General features: G+C 29.7%; 2 protein-coding genes across 2 annotated transcripts; both read right to left on the reverse strand.

The window, feature by feature from the left end:
* Positions 1-4,343: 4,343 nt before the first annotated feature.
* Positions 4,344-7,351, reverse strand: LOC132952603 (small ribosomal subunit protein mS27). The gene is made up of 2 exons (XM_061024939.1): positions 6,059-7,351; positions 4,344-6,000 (listed from the first exon to the last, which is right to left on the reverse strand). The coding sequence occupies exons 1-2, from the start codon at positions 7,094-7,096 to the stop codon at positions 5,722-5,724; spliced, it is 1,317 nt and encodes a 438-aa protein (XP_060880922.1). The 5' UTR covers positions 7,097-7,351; the 3' UTR covers positions 4,344-5,721.
* A 5,699-nt stretch (positions 7,352-13,050) lies between these two features.
* On the reverse strand, positions 13,051-16,292 carry LOC132952745 (ATP-dependent DNA helicase PIF1). The gene is made up of 8 exons (XM_061025160.1): positions 16,220-16,292; positions 15,796-16,145; positions 15,464-15,716; positions 14,748-15,016; positions 14,436-14,671; positions 14,041-14,363; positions 13,347-13,492; positions 13,051-13,275 (listed from the first exon to the last, which is right to left on the reverse strand). Exons 2-8 carry the CDS (start codon positions 16,123-16,125, stop codon positions 13,054-13,056), a joined length of 1,779 nt encoding a protein of 592 aa, XP_060881143.1. The 5' UTR covers positions 16,126-16,145; positions 16,220-16,292; the 3' UTR covers positions 13,051-13,053.
* Positions 16,293-17,542: the final 1,250 nt, after the last annotated feature.

The following is a 17,542-nucleotide window of genomic DNA, read 5'->3' on the forward strand; positions in this document are numbered from 1 at the left end:
TTAATAATTTAAACAGATATTATACATTTATTGTCATTTATTTACTGGAACAAAACTAAATGTTAACTAATTTTTAATTAAATTGGAATTTATAATAGAATGTAATATTTACACTTTATTGACATCTATATAGGTATAAAATAAATGAATGAGAATAGTAATATTCAATTATGCAATAGTCATTATTCATTAAGTAGGTACCTATTAATAAATTGCTAGTTAACATTTAAAAATAATAAAATAATGATAGTGACTTCTGTTATTTATTCGATAAGACTGATATTCATTATTATTTATTACTATCAAAAATCCATATTCGATATGTGTAGTAGGCAAATAGGTGATGTATTCGGACTATACATCAGACGCTCATAAAAAATTATTGTGGATTTACGCTCAACTTTTTTTTTTATGTCCATTAACAAGAACTTTATGATGAAACTTGTATTAAAATGTCATGTATTTTGACCTAGGGACAATTTTTTTATCGGCATGAGTTAAAAAAAGTAATAAAAATCAAAATGTTCTTATGCCTTTAAATAGCAAAACAAGAGTCGATGTTTTTTTAAAATTGAACGGTGATTAGAAAATGGTAATCTAAACATCAGATGAATATTTTAAATTATTTACGGTTGTTAGTCTTTTATTCAAACCAAAAAACTAAATCGATTTTGACCAATATTGTCTTACTTTTTTTCCATAAATATCGATCAAAAAATGTTTACTGTATCAAAAAGGTGAAAATATAATACAAAGTTCCTCATAAGTTGTTACAATAACAGTTCAACAATATTGAAGATACATAACAACGAATTTTTTTCATAAGTATTTGGAGTTCAAATTTTAATAACATTTTATCAAAATCACGAAAATGTGCAAAATATTTTGTACAGTAAAATGTATAGATTTATAAAAATTAACACAAGCAAAGTCCCCCACAAGGCTGCTTGAAATTTTTTAGGGGTAGGTACATAGTGTCTCATATTTTTTTACATAGTCTGCCCGAGCATTTTTAAACTATTTCGGCGCCACTTGTCCCTTTGTGGCTTGGCCAGTAGCCACTAACAAAAAACCCAAACTTCTATTTACAATGTACATATTACATATAAATGTATAATATATTACCTATTACTTTTGTAAAGTTGTAAGTTTATGAATATGTAACCTGTGAAAAAAAAACACGCTATATCATTGGTTATAAAATACTTACCTACATTAAATACTATTCTTGTATATTTTATAAGCATTTAATACTTTAAAACACCTGTACCTAATACCTATATAATATAAAATATATTATAGGTATATTATTTATTTCTCAGATCTTAAAACATGAACACATATTCGAATTCGATGTCACAGGCCACAGCTAAGTAGTAATGAGTATATAAAATCGATAGTTCGAATATTTATGAGGCTGAACAAAAAGGCAAGAAAATAATATTATTAAGTAGGTACCTATATTCTGTATAAATATACCTGTGCGTTGTTCGTATGTTACTAATTTATTAATTAAAAAAAAAGGCTAAAGGCTATTATTAGTTATAAGTTTATTGATTATTACTATATTATATTTATAAGAGTGGGTTATGAATAAATTATGATGTATGTTAGGGATTAGGAGAAGTGCAAATTCCTAGTTATTACAAACTATGGGCTATATAATTATAAAATGTATATATTAGGTATATTTATTAATTTATTGCACCCCATAAAAGAATTATCTTTTTTAACCGGAACTCAGGGGACGGTAAAGTCCCAATGTAATCGATATAGATAATATTATATAAATATATAATAATATACGTCACAGTTTTATAAGCTATAGCCTATACAATATACTATTAAATAATCCTTTTGACATTTATATAAAAAAAATTATCAAATTGTACCAAAGTCCAAAACTATTAGATAACAGCTAAAAACCATTAACCGAAAGTCAAAACAAAACTAAAAATAAGATTAAAGAATAATATTAAAATAATTCATTGTGTTAGATAATAAGTTGGCAGGTAAATTAATTTGAATTAGGTACTTACTAAAAAAAATTAAAAGTTAGTAGTAACTAATAAGTACTTATAACCTATGTAATAAATTATTCATACATTTAAATTTTAAATAAATAATTTTGATTTGCGAGTGATAAAGCAGCATGTTAGCTTATAGCTCTATTAGTTATAATTTATATCACAGATTATACAAAATGTAAGTAATAAGTTGATGCAGGTATCTGTGACCGAATCAATAATATTTTACCAAGCAGATAATAGTGAAGTGATATGTAAATATAGGCATTTTGCAAATAAAAACAACTACACTGATAACATATTTTAGACTTGTGTTAATTATTTTAACATGTGTTATCTTGTTAACTTCCTTTAAAGTTTAAGCAATGCTATTGATGCTTGTGATTTAGGTGAGGAGTACTTAAGAAGAAACATACATACTATAGGTGAAATTTAGACTTATGTAAAATAGAAACATTGCAAATATATGAGATAAAATTAACGTTTTACAAAAATCTATGAACTTTTAAAAATAAGTTTAATAATATTATCAGTGCTCGAATTGGGAATTATTAAGTAGAAAAGTTCAATCCGAAAATTTAAGCACTTGCGATAAAATCAGTGGTTTGCGTTTTAAAAATTTTAAATTCTGTCAATAAATGGGAGGGGTCCAGACCAGAAAACCCCCCTTTGTGTACGCCCCTGCCATTTAAGGAGTATAGTGACCGTGTCATAGGCGCAGATTCAGTGGGTCGGAGGGGACAGTGTGGGTTGTGTTTAACTATAGGTAGGTATTTATTTTTGAATGTGCAATATTCACCCCCTCCGTAGTCCGTTACATAAATCTGAATCTGCACCTGGACCGTGATATATAAACGTATTTTTTTCAAATAAGAATCCTAAACCAACCTTATATTTAATGTAAAAAAACAATAATTGTTCATCTGAACATCTTCAAAAAAGTCATATAACCATATAGGTACTCAACAATTTAGAAGAAAAAAGAATAAGGATGATTGTTATTTGAAAAAAATAAGTTGCTATAGTCACAGAACATCACGATTCACGGTCCACGATGAAGGTATAATTACCATTATCTACAAACAATTAATTGTTTTAAATAACTTAAGACTTTGTGTTTAATAGTTGGATATAGATATAGGTATCTACTAATTGGATACGTACATCAGATATAAAATAAAATACCTAGGTACAATATTATTTTTTTTCAAAATTTTTTTAGCGTGTTCTACATATTTTCAGATTAAATAGTCTTGTTTAATGAACATTCTTTAAATGTAGATGCCAGATGGTAATTGGTATCTTTAAGTACGCCGTACATATTTTATTACGAATTAACATTTTCATTACCAGCTCACCCGTTCAAACATTTCAAACATTTACTAAACTATTACGAAATATTTTAATTTGATTTAAATTAACATGTATTAGGTATGTACCTATAAGTAGTATAAGTATATATTATTTTAAAAATTGTAGTAGGTACCTAGTACATCTTTTTTTAAATTTTAATTATTTAATCTTCTGTAATCACTAATCCGTGAACGACTTACTGACAAAAACAAGAACAAATATATGTATATATTATAGTATAATTAATAATTAGTTTGTTAATTTTGTACAATTTTTGAAATATATCAATTTAGAAATTACCACACAAATCGTAACAGCAATCGTAACATCCACATCGCATGGTTAATATTGTCTCTCTAAAAAGATATTAAATACCAAATATTTATTATTTCTTGTCCAAACGTGCAAATTTCAAATGTAAATTTGCTTACTAATACCAAATTACCAACAAATATAGAATAATCATAATTCATAATATAGATTAATAGATTATAATAATCTTTTAACCTTTTATTAAAACACTATATTATTATAGGTATGTGTAGTATTTAAAACATAAACTAAACGTTTAAAAAATGTATTACCTATTTTTTTTTTTTGGACAAAAATTTATATTTACAATCTCAATAGTGTGTTTACATGTTATACAATGAGTAAATTGCATGGAAGTTAATTTACGTGAAGGTGAAGTCGCCCATTGACGGCACCCCGTTATTACCTACTTGGATATTTATTTACTTACTAATTATTGTCTTATAATTTATAAAATTGTTATTATATTTATCATGTTTTAAATAGGTACAAAACATCCGTAGGTATATTAAGTTAAATTATTAAATAATTCATTAACTATCACATATCTCTTTATAAAGTTTTGCGTAAAAATCCCCGTTTTTATAAAGTTTGTTTTTGTTTTTCCCAGCATTTTTTAAAAGTACCGTGTTATTTCAATTTTGAGCTCTCAAAAGTACCGTGTTATTTCAATTTTGAGCTCTCAAAAGTACCAACTTGATCTTATTTACTACCAGAAACCACCCTCAAAGTTGAAAATTGAAGCACTATTTGTTGTGTAAAAGCACATAATTCTTAAATCAATACGTTAAAATGTAAAATAATGCCGCCGGGAAGAATCTCATCCCTCTACCACCACCACCAACCCCACTAAATACGTCTGTGTCAACACCTTACCTGTTGTTCTCCTTAGTATTAAACGAAATTACAAAACATATTAGGTTAGGCAGAGGGAATGGACTAAGTAGGATAAATAGGAGTAAAACAGAGGTAATTGTATATGATTTTGGAGGAAGTAATCAAGCAATTGATGAAGTAAGGCATTAGAATAGGGGAATGCATCAGTATTAATTCCCCCCCCCCCCCCAACAATGTATATTAGGATATTCCTGACTCTTGTTAAGTTTTATTTAATTTAATTTCTACAAAAAACATTTTACTCTTTGTTTTACATCTATAAATTAATATTGTATGTAAATGTGTAATATGTATTAACATTATATATAAATAAATTATGGGTTTTTAACTAAGTGAATCGGTAAAAAAAAATAAATAATATCACTTAATAAAACAGAATAAACATTGTGTCTCTATTCTTTATGTTATAAATTAAGGTTAGTATTTACTATTTAACATACAATTTAATGATACCGTCTATATTTTAAATGCAATTTATTGGTCAATTGGGGATTTAAAAGGTAAAAGTAAAGTTAAAAGCTACTGTAGATTAGCGGATCACAGATCTGAGAAACAGTTACAAACCATTAACATAAATATATAATAATGCTTACTAGGCATATTGGTCATCCCTGTACATATATACACATTACACACATACATAATATTATGTTTATACTACATAAGAGACACAACAAGTTCAATAGTTATGGTAAAACAGAAACCCACACACAAAAAATCCCAGCTGATTATAATATGCAATATTATGCATAAGTCTTTCATAATACTGCATTTAATATTTAATTGAGATTGTGTACTAATAAAGTATATCAAATGAAACTTATTATTTGAACTTTGTTCTCTGAGGCCCCCTATCTACAGTGAAAATTATTATTCTAAGGGCCACGTAAACTCTAAAATTATTATTTACATCTAACAGGTTACTCAATCCTGTTGAACTACTATAGTGGATTACTTTCAATAAATTATAAAAAATTAAACAAAATACAATATTTCTTAAGTTTTACAAGAAGACATTAATAAAATATAAAATCAATAACAAAATAGTTTGTAGATTTAGATATTATGAATATTTATTAATTATTACTATAGGTAGGTACCATGTAATTTTTAACTTAACTTATAGTTTTGTTTAATCTCGTTTAAAACCAGGTTTTCTGATTTCTGGTGGTACATATGTTAAATCATCTTTAAGGCTCTTGTCTTTAACCACTGTCTTTTTCATTCGTTTCAGTTTTTCTTCTTTAACTAGGTCATGTTTATGTTCATTGTCAAAGAAGAACAACAACTGTTCTTTTTCTTTGAGATCTTGTTTGGCCTGTTGGACCTTCTGTAAACGTTTCAACTTATTTAAATGTTCAAGGTACCTAGATAGCTCTTCTCGCCTGAAGGATTCCCATTCTTTGTAAATCTGAAATATAAATTAAATATTATAGATAATATTTAAAGTTTGATTTATTTATACATACCGTTTTTTGGGTCTGTATTTCTTTTTCTTCGTTTTTAGATACTGCCTCATTTACAAAATTTTTTGATTCTTCAGTCAAACTTTTGTTTTCGATTTGCAATTTTGCAAGTGCATCTTTTAGTTGCTCAGCATTTTCAGGTGCTCGTTTATCTATTGCAGTAACTGCCAATTCTATTGTTTCTAAATAAACAGAACCGTCAAGTTTTTTTAGATGACTACTTAAATCATCCCACTGATTATAATAAGCTAATCCAAGGGTCTTAAAGCTATTTCCCAATATAGTACTATCAATTTTTCTGCTGATTGCCAGCATGGTTTTTCCGACCAAGTGATCACCGTCCGCCAAATCAAAGTGACCATCAAAATACGGATTTCTCAAAAAGTCGACACGTACTCGTCTATCTTCTTCATCGTCATCATCATCATTTGTTTCTTCTGTTACTATTTTTGCTTCTTCCCATTCAGTAGGATTGGTGATATATTTCAAACAGGAATATAATCCCATAGCTTTGGTAATATCATTGTTTAGTTCTTCTTGTAACATTTGGTTGGAAGCGATCACTGCGGCATTTCGAACATCATTCTCTTTTATGAAATGGTCCATTAGTAAGTTACACAGATAGTAGTCGGGAAAAATACCATAATTTAGGCGATCCTTTAATATCCTGATGAGGTCATTGGTGCTATTTGACGCAACGAGCAATCGCACAACTGCATGATGTGTAGACGGCAGCAACGTGCCAGTCTGCGCAGACAAACGAAACTTATGCGCGAGCTCCTCTAACTCCTCCACGTATGTATTGTCCGTCAGCGAGTTTGCAAACACATCCAGATCAACAGCACTAATCTGCTTAGATCCTTGTTCCAGTGCAGTGAACAACTTGTGGTACAGCACTTCAGGTTGGACTTTCTTCAGCAACGAACAGTCCAGCCGTTCTTGCCAAACGTCTTCGCATCTGTACGCCTCCGTCAGAAACGACCTAGTCCCACGCAGTCGGCGGCCAGCTAATGTGGTCAGTGATTTCTTCAAAGCAAACATTGTCAGTGACTCTAGCTAACGCGTTTGATGATTTAATTGCAACTAACACGAACGCATAGTTTTTATTTATTTAGAGAAAAAAAAACGTAACAAATTAATTTTAAACAACAATAGTTATTAAGGTTATACAACTTATACTTATAAGTTAAATTGTTAATTGTTATTATTATTTTTGATATCTTCGATCTTCAGAAGTTCAGAAGACGTGAAAAAGTTCCGAAAACTATAAAACTTAGTTATTTTTTTTTATCAATTATTCAATTCCATAATCCACAACATGCGGTCTATGTTATCATATTATAATATTCTTGATAATAGTTATCTTTTACAGAGAATAGATAATAAATAATAAGTATATGTAAGTATGTATAAGTATGGCTGGATGTTTTCCAAAGCTTACTATGCGGTGCTCGTATTGTCACAAATTTAAAACATTTACTTTTGAATGTGAACAAGAAAGTTTATTTCGAAATTGTTAGGGCATTTTAGAGTTTTTGGAAACAAGATTCTTACATACCAACATGGTTTATATATAAATTTAACACATAATAAAGGATGTAGGTACTCGTTTTATAATTTATATCATCAGACAACAGTTAAAATTTCAAAACCTAGCCACCTAGGTAACGAGTCTAGGTGACGTACGGTTAAAGTTGATGCGATCTAGCTATCTGTACAACTTTTTTTTTTAAATTTATACTAATAGTACAAAAACTTATTTAAAAAAACAAAATACACTTTTGAATAAATTTAATGTAATTTTTATAGTGAATTTTTCGAGTCATTTGATTAAAATCCCAGAGTTAGTAATTAGAATTCTTAAGATTCTTATATCCAAGAAAATTCGAAAATCGTATTATTATTCTCTATTAACTATGCCTATACGATATATCCTTGGTCCACGTCTCTGATTCCACGAGGCACTAATATATTGTGTCACTGTGAATGTAATGAATTTACATATTATTATTAATAGATTGTATCCTGAACCATAATAAAAGAATACAACTACTATAATTCAAGGGTGGTGCTGAAACCAAACTCATACATGTGAAGTTGTTTATAAAATGTATTTGTTCAATGTACATATTGAAAAGTAAAAATATTATCTTTAAAACAATACAATATCTCAATATCCTACATCAATTAAATTATATAATGCAATGAATGGTAAATAATATTATGTAATATATTTATATGAAAACATGATTTTAATTTTTTTTATAAAATAATGTGTGTAAAAATCTAGGGCTACCTTATTTATAACACATCTTGTATTATTTATATTTTGACATTAAATTTAATTAAGTAGGTATTTAGGTAGGTACATTAAGTGTTATGATTAAAAGACAAACTAAATAATAATAATTAAACTATAATATAAACAATATGATATAATATTATTCTTTTATTTTTTTTTTTTTTTTTTTTTTTTATTTTTAGATACAATAAGATGTTCCTAGCCTTGGCTATCTACATCTATTGATATTACAATGGATGGTACATTTTTAACAATTTTAACATGATTATTAATTTATATAAATTTAAATAGTATGATGAATTTGCTATCTAGTATAATATGTACATTAGTGATAGTTACGTCAAGACGTAAATGATTATAATTAAGTAACAGTGAACTGTTAATAATGTTAACAATAAAAAGGTATAAATAGATATAATATAAAACATAACAAGTTCTAACTTAATATTAGACGCTACGAGTAGAATAGCTGCTGTATATTGTGTGGAGTTATTAAACCAGAAGGTCATGCGGACGTCCACGTTTTAATCTACGTTGAGGCGGATGTATGTGAAGTTGATAGTGAAGTGAGCCAGAGGAGTTGAGCAGTGAGGTATGGAAGTTTTTTGATGCGGTTTTAATATGGTCTGTGATTTCCTGGATCAGAAGGTCTTTGTGTAAGTTTGCGTTCCTTATAAACCAAGGTGCGTTGGCAATAATACGTAACACTTTATTTTGAAAAATTTGAATTTTATTGATGTGAGTGGACGCGCATTTCCCCCAAACCGGACACGCATAAGTGAGTAGTGGACGTAGAATTTGTTTATATATTAGAAGAGAGCATTTTTTCTGTATTGGCGATTTTTTATTGAGAATAGGATATAACATAGAGAGGCGCTGATATGCCTGTTGAAGTTTGGATGAGATATGTGGCTGCCAAGTTAGCCGTTTATCCAAAATCAAGCCGAGGTATTTTACTGACGAGCTCCAAGGTATATTTACATTGTTAAATGTTAGTTGTTCAGGGGAGCGGTAAGGACGAAGACTGAAGATAACACCTGTGCTTTTTGACGCATTTATTAGAATACGCCATTTTTTACACCAGTAAGATATTTCATGAAGATGTGCTTGTAGATTTGTGATTACTGCTTCAATGTTACGAGATTCTGTGAATATTGTAGTATCGTCTGCGAATAGTGCAATATTCGTGCGAGGTGACTGGGGAATATCATAAACATAGATATTAAATAGTATGGGACCAAGCTTAGAGCCCTGAGGTACACCAGCAGATATAGGCATAAGGTCTGAGGTGTTATCATTTATTTTAACAGCAAACTGCCTGTTAAGTAGAAATGAATTAATAATATTGAACAAGTAAGTTGGAGTATTAATGGATTTTAGTTTAAACAGTAGGCCCTCGTGCCAGACTTTATCAAAAGCTTTTGAAATATCTATAAATACCGCTCCAGTATGACAATGTTTTTCGAATGCAGTATTAATATGTTCAGTTATTCTAAGTAGTTGTTGAACCGTAGAATGATTTGATCTAAACCCGAATTGGAATTTAGGTATAATATCTATGGCATTTAAATAGAAAAGAAGTCTAGTGTGAATGACTTTTTCAAACAATTTTGAAATTGAAGATAAGAGGCTGATTGGCCTGTAGCTGTCGGGATTTGATTTGTCCTTCCCTGGTTTGCTTATTAGTATTATGTTTGCAACTTTCCATTTGGGTGGAAAGTAACCAAGACGCAATAAAGAGTTAAATAAAGTGGTAATAAACACTAGTCCTTTCGGTGGTAATTTTTTTAACATAAGATTTGTAATTTTGTCATGGCCCGGTGATTTTTTGTTCGGGAGAGTTTTAATAATTTGTTTGATTTCATTTGGCGTTACGTAATTAATAGAGTTTTGGACTTCATAATTTGGTAATTCTAAGGTGTGTTTTACTCTTAGGTCATTGCTTGGATTACAGATATGGTTGGGATAAAAGGTATTTTGCAGCATGTTTGAAAAAACAACGCATTTTTCTTGATCGGATATGACAAGTTTATCATCAGTGCGGAGAGGGGGAATGGTGTTGATATCTTGGTTTAATAGTCGTTTTGTTGCTTTCCACAAATTTGATTCACCCGGTCGCATGTTTGACAGGTAACTATTGTATGAGGATACACGGTAATTTTGTAAAGCTACTTGAACTTCTTTGGTGAGTCGGTTTAGTATTTTTTTATCTGTAGGGTTCCTATGGTTTTGCCAGATACGTCTGGCTAAATTTTTGCGACGAATAAGTGAAGATATGGAGTGTGGTAAAATGCCAGGATTGTGTATATTTTGCGGTACTGAATTAGAACAGGATTGAGCGGCTTCTGTTATGACGTCCGTCAGATGATCAGCTGTTTGTTCTGCTATTTGAGTGGTAAGTATGCTTGTAGGTATTTTCAGATTAGATTGTACATGGTTAGAGAATTTATTCCAGTCTGGTTTGCCTTTGAATAATGAGTTGTTTGTACGGCGGAAAAGAGATGGTGAGTTAATCGTTATTTTAATAGGTATGTGATCCGAGTCGAGTTCGACAAGAGGTTCATGTACGCATACAAATGGGACAGATTTAATTATTAAAATATCTAGTATATCGGGCAGACGGTTTATATCTGTTGGGAAGTACGTAGGAGTATTTGGAGCTGATATTGAAAAAGGTGTGTTTGTTATGAATGCTTGTAATTTAGAGCCATTTGGATTTGTAACACGGCATCCCCAGTTAATGTGTTTTGAGTTTAAATCACCGGCAATTATAACCGAGTTATCTAGGTTCATGATTTGTTCGTAATCTGCGATAAGCATTTGGCGACTAGGAGGTTGATACGCACTGACGAACGTTATATACTTATTGTTTATGTTAATGGAAACTGCTACGGCTTCTAGGTACGTAAGGGCAAGTGTAGGCAATTGTTGTTGTTTGATTTTGTTCCGTACAAGAATAGCCACTCCGCCCATGGCACGAGATTGTGTAATACGATCAGCGCGATAAATTTTGTAGCCAGGGAATTTAATTTTATCTGAATGCGACAAATGCGTTTCAGTAATGCATGCGATATGAATGTTGTGATGATTAAGAAAAGCTAGTAAGGTATTTCTTTGATTTTTAAGACCGTTAGCGTTCCAGTTTAATAATAGGGTATTATGGGGCTCCATTGGTGTTTAAGTTTAAGCTGTTAATGATGACTGGCAGGTTTTGTATTATTTTCTGCATTAATTGGGCAACAAATGTGTTAATTAGTGGTAAAAGAGTTTTCATAAAATCACCATCGTTAACTGTGGATTTGGCTGATTTGCCTCTATAATTATTATTATTGCTATTACTTTTGCACGCAGAGGCGTATGTATAATGCATATTAGAGTTATCTTGGTTTGAATGTATATTTTCAGTATTTACGTTGGGTGTTGTGTTTATGTGATTTTTGCTATTGGACGGATTTTTACTAGTTTTATTTTTATTTTTGGTTCTTGATATTTCTTTGTAAAAAGTGCACCCTCTATAATTAGCTGGGTGATCACTATTACAGTTAACACATTTAGGAGGGGCGTCTGTTGATTTCTGACATTGACTGTAGTGATGGTCACCCGCGCATTTGACACACCTTGATGGTAGGTGACAGAACTTTTTGGTGTGGGAAAATCTTTGACAATTTGTACATTGTGGGATATCCTTGGAGGGCTTACGTGGTTCAACTATAATTATACAATGAAGAAGTCTGTTTAAGGAAAATATTTCAGTAGATGATTTAGATAATAAAACTGCCACGATTGGAATTGGCGATTTGAACTGGTTTTGAAGGCGTGTGACTGAAGCAACTTCAAAGTTAAGATCTTGAAGTTCATTGTAAATACAAGCTTCCGATATGTTGACAGGTAGATTTCTAATGACTACAGAAAGTTGTTTATTTTCAGGAAGTTGGTATGTGTGGTATTCAATTTCGGTCTCATCGAGATGTTTAGTTACAGATCTATAGTCATCAATCGAGTTTAAATTAATTTTTAGGGCAGATTTTGTATTAACAATGGAGAAATTGTCAAAAGTTATATTATCTAAAGAAGTATGAAAGTTTTCGTAGTCGGAAATATTATAAACATATATAGGTGGAATTTTTGGTCTGACCTGTGGTTGCTGAGTACTGTCGTTTTCTGTGTTAATATTCGTTTCGCCGGTGTCTTGTAGAGTTAATAGTGGAGAGAATCTATTTTTACTAGTGGGAGGAGGTGTAAGAGCGGAACTGCTAGTTCTTTTCTTTGAAGTGTCAGGAAGGTTGAGGTCTTGAGGTGAAGTATTTTTATTATTGGAATGCATTGAAATTTATTAAAACACGCGCGATTACGGAGTAACGGAGTACTGCGGACGACTTTACACTACGGCTACTGATAGCCAACTGATTCTTTTATAAGATAACATAAACCCAAAAACAAAAATCCATTTTAATTTTATAATAATCTTAAATAAATCTAACAAATTAAAAAATTTGTTCAAATTGCGTAATTAAATATATAAATACATTTTCAAGAAATTGTTTGAGATCAAATGTAAAATAGGTAAATATCATTAGATATGTCTTTAACATTTCATAAGTTACTAAAATATGAACTGATATTTACTATTCAGTTTACCTATTATTATAGTCAAACGACTTTAAATTACATTAATAAACCGAAACATTTTGTTTTTTTATATATTTTTTTTACCTAAAATATACATTTTATCAGATTCAACAATTCTATCTAATTTATTATAAAATGCTATCACATCAGGATTTGCCCAAACGTGTTTCTTGTCAAAATCTAAAATTCTTAAAGATGATAAGCTTTTAGCTCTAGACAAAGCAACATAAGCTTGTCCTGCTTCAAACACTCTCCCTAAAGATATTTCAACACAATCCAATGTTAAACCCTAAAAAAAAAAAATAATTAGAATTACTAATATTTATGCTATGAGTAATTATATTATTATTATATAACAACCTGTGATTTATGAATAGAAAATGCCCAAGCTAATTTCAAAGGTACTTGTTGCCTTGAAATAAATTGTCCAGTAGGCGTTTTGACTATCCACTTTTCAGGTTTAATAGTAACTGTATTACCACATTTAAATTGGACACAAGGAGAACCTAAAATGGTATAAATTATTATAATTATTAAGTTAATAACATTTGAATGGAAGATGAGCATGTATCTTGTTTTAAATAGTATTTTTACATTTTTTTTTTTTACTTTTGTATCACATACACATTAACATTTACATTGTCAAACCAAAATAATACTTTTAAGTCAAGAAAATCATAAATATTTGAGTATATTACTCAAGTACTTAATGTATTGCTCTAAACATAGAGAAATATACAAAATAAAAACACCTAATACTATACTCTTTTCCAAATAAGAACGCGGACGAAAATAGTCAAAACGCGCGCATATCCCAACAGTTTCAGCCTCATTTATTCATTTTGTGGAAGGGGCGTATTGCTAACCTTTGATAACGCTGCGCGACGCGGTGTGTTCTTATTTGGAAAAAAAGTATAAGCTTGTAATAAAATACCCTAGATGGCTAGATTATAACATTAAATAATGTCTTTAAATAATACAAGTAGGTGTATTACTAAATCAACTAAGATACTACAGAAATATAGCAATAATAAACAGACTATCATCAACTAACCATTTTTATCAAAATCTTTGACCACTCCTCTAGCACCATTTACTAGCCCTGATGATATACTTATGTTTTTTAATAACATTACTTGAGCACCAGACTTAAGAACAAATGATTTTGCAACAGGAGTATGATCATCTAACGCTTTTGTTGGACCACTATCAAAAGCTTCAAATTTATATACTTTGCCAGGTAAATCAAATATTTTTTTTTGATTTATCATTTGAGCATCAGCTGTTCGACAACAAAGACGTGTAGGTACAATTCCATTTTGTTCTAATAAATTTGATGATGTGGCTTTCAATTTTATTGCTGTATCTGGATCTATGCTGAAAATATCCAGATATTAAATTTATCTACCTACTTATTTATTTTAAATTTCTAGACATTATTTTACTTACTTTCCTAGGCGTAGTTTATTTAACATTTTTACAAACTCATTATCTGACTGTCTATGAACAAACTTCAAATTGAAACAACGAAAACGACACTCTGCCCAAGTTTTAGTTTGGAAACAGAATCTAGATTTTCCTTGTTTTACGGGAGGTAATTGCAAAAAATCACCACACAATACTAATTTTATACCACCAAATGGTTCATCTCGTTTGCGTACAGCTTTTGCTATTTTGTCAAGTTTCTAAAAAAAATTAAAACCATTTTCTATAATTAATTGAAATAATTTAAAATGAAATAAAATATAATATAATAGTCACTTCAAAGTATTCGCCATCTACCATTGATATTTCATCAATAATAAGTATTTTACATTTACGCCAAACTTGTGCAGCTGATGATTTAGAGGCCATTTCAATACCTCGTTCAATAGTACATTCACCAATACCGATACCAGCAAAGGAGTGTAACGTAACTCCTCCAATAAGACAAGCCGATGCACCAGTACTAGCAGTCACCATGGTTACATCAGGTGGTAAGGTGTTCACAATGTAACGTAATAAAAAAGATTTACCTGTTCCTGCACTACCTGAAAATGTATAAGACATTTGAATTATAGTTTCTTTATTTCCACACAGAATCATAGGTATAAAAATAATGTATTCTACTAATAGGTAAACTAAAACATTTGATAAACTTTAAATAGTTACAAATAAACTTAAATTACTTATTTTTAAATTAAGAAAATAAGTTAAGTTTTATAAATCTTTCATTTCTGTATTTTTTACTACAATGTTTATAGAACATATTACATATTTTTATTGTTTTTGAATTACTAAATTTTACAAACATTTTATTTTTAATACAATACATCAAAATATAACTAAAAACAATGGTATTTTTGTATGGTTATGTATGTACTAAGATGTGGTATGAACTAACTTCCTTGTATAGGTATTATTTGTTTTCAGTAACTAGTTTAACGTTAAGAATAATACTTAAATTTTAATGTATACAATTATAATATACTACTTACCAGTAAAAAATATGTTATTATTGGTATTAACAGCGTCAACTACCTCTCGTTGTTCATCAGTTAGTTTATCTTTTAAATTAACTAAATAACTTTTTTTGACACTTTGGTTCATCAATTCATCATTCAATTTTTTTTTTTTCATATTTGGACCTTCTAATTTGAGATCAACACGTCCAATATCCTTAACATTTATGGGGCTGATTTCTTCAGTAGAACTACTTTTAACAGCTAAAAGTCGATCCCTGATTTTAACCTAAAATTATACATGGCAGTAAATAAAATACATAGAACTCTCATTATGGTACAGTTACACTGTATATTATATGACATACCTGAGGCGATTCCTTACGTCCTGTCACCTTGACAAAAAGGGTCTTTAGAAATTCCCCCAATTGTGCGACAGGAGCATTTGAAATCATCATCATGACCTTATCAGTTTTAAAATGGATTGTTGCTTTGCCGTCAATGGCAAAACGTTTGTGTACTGCTATATCTTTCAATGCTAAACGGTGAACTACACCTTTGTCGGCTGATACATCAATGAAAATGTCTCGAAAATCGTTGCGAGTCAATACCAGTTTGGTCGTCAATGACTTGAAACGTCTCAATACAACGCCTTGAGCGTTTGACCATTCCACAGAACAGGAACATTGCAACGTCATTACTGAACTTAATGTTATTTCTTGTATAAAGGTAATTACTAATCAGACTAAAATATATAAAACAAAATGTTTTAAATTTTAATGAATTACTTACAATTTGAAATGTAAAAAAACCAAAACCCAACGATACAATGGCACAAAATATGCCGCACAATGGTTAATCAAAAAAAATAAACTTAAAAGTTAAAACCGTTATTATAGATAGCGCTGCAATGCTGCACCTAAAAGTAATGATAATAGATAACTGAAAATGTTGAGATAAAAAACAAGTGACGATCAGTGATTAGTGATGTACCACCTTGCAATAATATACGAAATCCAGAATTCGTAAATTTTTTTGGTGTACCTACGAGGCTACGAATCTATGATTATATGATAGTTTCCTAAATCGTGGGTGTAACCAAGGGGAGAACTACCTTTTTTCCACAAAACATTCGTTCGGTTGTTCCAGAGTAAATTAAGGGGAACGCAGCACACGTATTTTTCATACGTTTTGATTAAATAGAGGCGGTGGTTGTGTCCGATTTTAATTATTTATACATTTATGAATTCTTTGACAAAATATCAAGGCTTTTTAGGAAGCCTAATTTCAATTTTAAAGGACCTTAAAATTGGGGATTTTTTCAACAATTCCATGAAATAATTGCATTACATTTGGTTTTATTTTGGAAACATCTGACACAGAATAGATTAACTTTAAGATCTGTGCATCTGATTTTAAATCAAAAAAGTATTATTTAATTTATTATACAACCATAACGTTTTCCAAAATCGTACCAACATATTAGTATATTTTACATAATATACTTGAAATACACTAATTACATTTACATATAATCAGTCTTGTTAAGAATACTTTTCAAATGTATTCAGAATACGTATTTAAATACTTTGTGTGATTTGTATTTAAAATACGTATTCAAATACTTTCTTTTAAAAGTATTTAAATATAAATACAAATACCTTTTAAATGTATTCAAAATACTTACGAAAATACTTTATTTTAAAATCAATAAATTAATAATTAATTATCAATAATTCAATTAGTTCAATGACTAGTCGACTAAAACCACTACTACCCACACCATGAAGTACTATTATTCAATAGTTTCTTTAATCAACCAAACCAAGCCCTCTCATGTATCGCTCCATATATTGTGCTTATTGTAAAAAAATTGAATACAGATTGTAAAAATTAAAATAAATATGAAAAAAAAAAAAGTTCAATAACATTAATACCAATATCTTATATACAAATTCTAAGCTACTACCACATTAGCAGTACCACCCATTAAATAAGAAGAAAGACTATTTAAAGATTCAAGATAAATGCTAATCCAATCAGTGGTGGTCAGTGTCTTGTATGCCATGGTATAATATGGGAGTGAGAAGCCAACAGGGGTCTCAGTGTTCAGTC

This window comes from Metopolophium dirhodum, chromosome 9 (assembly GCF_019925205.1).
Source record: "Metopolophium dirhodum isolate CAU chromosome 9, ASM1992520v1, whole genome shotgun sequence".
Lineage (NCBI taxonomy): Eukaryota > Metazoa > Arthropoda > Insecta > Hemiptera > Aphididae > Metopolophium > Metopolophium dirhodum.